At 45.8% G+C, this 5241-nt stretch overlaps 1 protein-coding gene across 1 annotated transcript; it reads right to left on the reverse strand.

The window, feature by feature from the left end:
• Positions 1-465: 465 nt before the first annotated feature.
• Positions 466-1188, reverse strand: LOC140856671 (uncharacterized). The gene has a single exon (XM_073254771.1). The coding sequence runs from the start codon at positions 1186-1188 to the stop codon at positions 466-468; it is 723 nt and encodes a 240-aa protein (XP_073110872.1).
• Positions 1189-5241: the final 4053 nt, after the last annotated feature.

Genomic DNA, 5241 nt, shown 5'->3' on the forward strand with positions numbered 1-5241 from the left:
GGATTTCTGGATGAAGTCTTTTATTTTACGTTCGGTGATTTGGACCAGGGGTTCAGCTTCCACCCACTTGGTAAAATAGTCGATTGCGATCACTATGAACTTCCTTTGGCTAGACGTCGAGGGAAAAAAATTGAGTATGTCGATTCTCCACTGAGCAAAAGGCCAGGGTGCGACAATGGATGTTAGCTGACTGACGGGTTGATGCTGTATGTTGGCATACTTCTGGTATGGTTCGCACCTCCAGATCAAGTCAGCCGCATCCTTTTTCATGGTGGGCTAATAGTAACCTTATCGCAAAATCTTGTAGGCCAGGGACTTGCCCCCCAAGTGGCTTTCACAAATTTCTTCATGTACTTTCCTAAATGCATAGTTGGCATCGGTCGGTCCTAAGCACTTCAGTAATGGAAGGAAGAATGACCTTTTGTAGAGACGACCATCCATCATCACATATTGGGAAGCTACCCATCAGGTTCGTTTTGCTTCCACAGGATCTTCAGGGAGGACTCCGTCAGATAGATACCGGATGATCGGATCCATCCAACTAGGTTCGGTTATTCGCTGTAATACTTTTTCATTTTTGTCGATGCTTGATTGTTCAAGACATTCCACGAATGTTCGACTCAGTGAACTGTAAACAATCGTTACCAGTCTGGAAAGTACGTCGGCTCGAGTATTTTCGATCCTGGGTATATGAAAGATCTCGAAGTATCTTAAATTCGTCACGAGGTCTTTCACCTTTTGAAGGTATATTGCCATGATTGGATCTCGAGCTTCGAATTCATCTTTGACTTGTTTCACGATCAGTTGAGAGTCGGTGAAGACCTTCAGACTGTCAATCTCGAGCTCCTTAGCCATTTTCAAACCGACTAAAAGAGCTTTGTATTCGGCTTGATTATTTGAAGCTTTGAAGTCAAACCGAAGAGCATACCCGATGACTACCTCTTCTGAGTTAGTGAAAATGAGGCTAGCTCCACTGTCTTGAGCATTCGATGCCCCGTCGATATGCAGCACCCAGGTCGACCTTAGGTCGGGCTCGGGGGTTGCAACCTCCTTTATAGTCTCATCTTCCGACTTATTTTCGACTATTGTGCATTCTGCGATGAAGTCGGCTAAAACTTGTACCTTCATGGATGACCGTGGTCGGCATTGTATATCGAATTCGCCTAGCTTCATCGCCCACTTCGCCATTCATCCTGATGTATCAGGATGGTGCAGGATCGTTTTTAATGGTTGATCGATAAGGACTACAATGGTGTGTGCCTGGAAGTAAGGGCAAAGCCATTGCACCAATATGATCAGAGCGTAGATCATTTTTTCGATTCTTGAATATCAGACTTCGACGTTATGGAGTACTTTGCTGGTATAGTAGACAGGTCGGTGAATTCTATTTTCACCTTTCCGAACAAGTATCGAACTAACTGCCTCTGTCGATGTTGCCAAATAGAGATATAGTATTTCTTTGACCTTTGATTTTATGAGCAAAGGTGGGGAAGCCAAGTACTTCTTCAAATCCTCAAAGGCTCATCGACATTCATCCGATCAGGAGAAGTCTTTCATTTGCCTTAAAGTCTTGAAGAATGATAGACACTTCTCAGCCGACCTAGAGATAAATCGACTGAGTACGACGATTCTGCCATTCAATTGTTATACCTCCTTCTTCATGTTTGGATGCTTCATGTCGATGATAGCTTTTATTTTCTCAGGATTAGCTTCGATCCCTCGTTGCAAAATAAGAAATTCAAAAAATTTCTCTGAGGTCACTCCGAACACACATTTGGTCGGATTTAACCTCATTTGGTGTTGTCGGAGCGTGTTGAAAGCTTCTTCCAAGTCTCGAATATAGTTCGAAATCTGGATGCTTTTCACCAGCACGTCATCCACGTACACTTCCATGTTTTGTCCAATCTGTGCTTTGAAGATTTTGTTAACGAGTCGTTGATAGGTGGCTCCGATATTTTTTAGATCGAAAGGCATTATTTTGTAGCAGTATAAGCCCTTGTCGGTCATGAAAGCCGTGTGTTCCTCATCCTCTGATGCCATGCAGAATTGATTATATCCAGTAAAAATATCCATGAAGCTTAATAGTCGATGACCCGATGTCGCATCTACCAGCTAGTCGATCTTTGACAGTGGGAAGCTGTCTTTCGGACAGACTCGGTTCAGATCAATGTAGTCGATGTAGATCCTCCATTTTCTGTTGGCCTTTTTCACCATGACTACATTGGCGAGCCAGTCTGGATATGTGGCTTTTCTGATGAAGCCCGCTGCGAGTAGTTTGTCGACTTCCTCGTCGATGGCTTTTTGTCTTTTCGGAGCAAAGGATCGCTTTTTCTGTCTCATTGGCTTAATATTTGAACTGATGTTGAGCCGATGAGTCATTATTTCTAGAGGAATGCCGGGCATGTCCATGGCCGACCAAGCAAAGACGTCGGCGTTGGCTTTGAGCAATTTGATTAGTTGTTGCCGCTTCGAGTCGAACAATTATGATCTGATTTGGATCGTTTGCTCGGGATTTTCTATTATCGGGATGGAAGTCAACTGTTCAGCTGGCTCACTCCTTTCTGATTCTCCCTTTGGTCTAATTTGTCGACCGACAGGAGTCCTTAAGTTTATTGTTCTGGACGGAGATTGTGAAATAGCATCGGACAAGTTGTTGATCTCCACGTATTTCTCCGACGTCATTTTTGATCAGGAATCGAACCAACAGGTGGTATGTCGAGACTATCACTCTCAAGGCATTTAGTCCGGGACTTTCGAGTTGGCATTGTAGGCCGAGGGTACTCGGATGACCGTAAAGGTTATGAAGATGATGTTTTGTTATGGTTCAATCCCAGTGATTAGAGGGAGGGTGATTTCTCCTTCCACTGTGACCACATCTCCAGTGAAGCCGACTAACGGTATCGAAATTTTTCTGAGTCGATCAATCGACAATTTCATTCGGAAGAAGGTCGAGTAAAACAGAACGTCAGTTGAGCTTTCATTATCAATAAGTATCTTTTTTACATTATAATTCACTATTGTTGCTGAAATAATAACAGCATTATCGTGGGAAGTTTGAATTCTCCGAGCATCTTCCTCCGAGAAGGTTATTACATCATGGAGTCTTGATCGCTTCATTGACTCCTCATCGAAAGTTGCCCCCCGGTCCAGCCGTCTGGTGATCATGTTGTTGACTCCCACGGTCGGTTGGTTATTCACAGCTTCCTCAATCGTTTGGGGTTGTTGATCGGGAGGGGGTTGAGTCAACGGCTCCCTCCTATATTTTTGAGGTAGCCACGTCGTATCAGGACTTCTATTTCATCCTTGAGCTGGATGCATTGTTCGGTGTCATGGCCGTGGTCTCGGTGAAACAGGCAATACTTCTTTCGATCACGGTTTCTCACTTTCATCGACGGAGGGTGTCGTAGATATTCCGTCCCTTCGATCTCCATGAGGATCTGTGCATGAGGAGTAGAGAGAGGGTATAGAAATTATACCTGTTATGTGTCGGCCTCGGACTCCGTCATTGGGGTGAGACTTGCTTATTAGATGGGGGCCTATTTGTTTCGATCGGAGCCCCACTCTTCTTCTACTTTTTCTTCTGACCTTTGTTTTCTATCTGACGTCGGTCAAAAGCTCCTTCGTTCGTGTGCATGTATTTGTACGCGTGTTCTAAGAGTTCAGCATACGTTCGAGAGAGAATTTTATCCAATGAGTACGTGAATCGGGATCCTCTCAGACCTCTTTTCATGGTCAATATAGTCATGTCTTCGTTGAGATCTCTGACCTCAAGCGTGGCTGCATTGAATCAGGCCATGAAATCTCAGTGTTTCGGTCTCTCCTTGTTTGATAAAAAGAGACTATCCGAGATTCGTGGCGGCCTCTGGCTGGTGCTGAAATGGGCCACGAAGGAATGTTCCAACTGTTCGAAGGAGTGAATACTTTCCGACCGAAGCCCAGAGTACCAAGTCCGAGCAGCTTTTCGAAGTGTAGCCGAGAAGCCGATGCACAGGAGGGCATCGATTGCTCCCTGGATTGTCATGAGAGCCTTGTAGCTCTCGAGGTGATCGATTGGGTCGGTGGAACCATCATAAGGCTCCACATGCGGCATTTTGAACCGAGTCGGAATCGGTTCGTTCAAAATAAGTCGGGAGAGAGACTGGGCGGTATGGAAATCGAAGTCATTTGATGATTTCTAACTATCCGTGTGGAGCTGGGCGAGTCGGCGGTCGATTTCTTCAAACTTACGTTCATAGTCTTCAAGCCGCCGGTGGTGGAAGACTCCAGGAGTTGATCCTCCTGATGAATTAGAGACAGACGGTATTCGCGGTCGCTTCCCCTTCCTTGCTCGATCTAATTGGGAAGGAGAGGGGCACCGTGGATGGTGGGTGGCACGTCGAGAGTGCCGTGAGTGCCGCTGCTCATCCTGTTGAGAGAGCCAAGATCGCCACTCTGGTGGAGGAGACAGAGATCATCGCAGATGACGGCGGCTATGCCTGAAAGACGCTGAATGCACCACCGACAGTTGTGATGGCTGAGTTTGCTGTTGTTGGAGACTTTTGACTGCCTCTGTAAGGACGTTCATTTATTGCACGATTGCAGCAATCTGAGCATCTGTGGTAACCATGGGATGTGGAGAACTGGACTCTGCTACCGGAGGCAGGGGAGGGGCCTCTTCTAGACGGAAAGAATGTCTCGCCGAGCCTGTCGCCGTTGATCGTTGAGCTTTGGTTCTCGTCATTACGAGTTTTCTTCTTGCCGCTGTCTTTCCCTTCTTGGCGCGTCAATCTGTTGCTGCCAATCCCTCGTCGTCTGTTCGTCGGGAACGAGCACCTGCAAAATGAAATCCGCACTGACCGAAGTTGTCTCCGGTGGAGACCCTCCGATGCCTAAGTTAGAGGGGGAGACTGGGCAACAGTAGTATAAAAATGGAGATAGAGCTTAGCATATAAAAATTGGCTTACCCCTACTATTGCTTTACCTCTCTTTTTATGGAGAAAAATGATTGTAACTATCAGATATGGTCCCGCATTTAGTGGCGTAGAATCATTAGGCTGTAATCCCATTATGGGTTGTCAATCCCCGAGAATTACACCGTGATATTCGTAGGATAACCATCTGAGACGGTTATACTATACTTGAATAAGTCGACTGACTAAATATCGGGGGTTGACTGTCGGTTAGCAGATTTGAGATACCGACGGTCGTAATTCGTTGTCTGTAGAGTTCGAACATCGGCTGCTTAGCAATACCAAATCGATA

Source organism: Elaeis guineensis, chromosome 1 (assembly GCF_000442705.2).
Source record: "Elaeis guineensis isolate ETL-2024a chromosome 1, EG11, whole genome shotgun sequence".
Classification (NCBI taxonomy): domain Eukaryota; kingdom Viridiplantae; phylum Streptophyta; class Magnoliopsida; order Arecales; family Arecaceae; genus Elaeis; species Elaeis guineensis.

Coding starts and splice junctions, on each gene's coding strand:
- LOC140856671 (XM_073254771.1), bottom strand. CDS start 1,188: ATGGCGAAGTGGGCGATGAAGCTAGGCGAATTCGATATACAATGCCGA.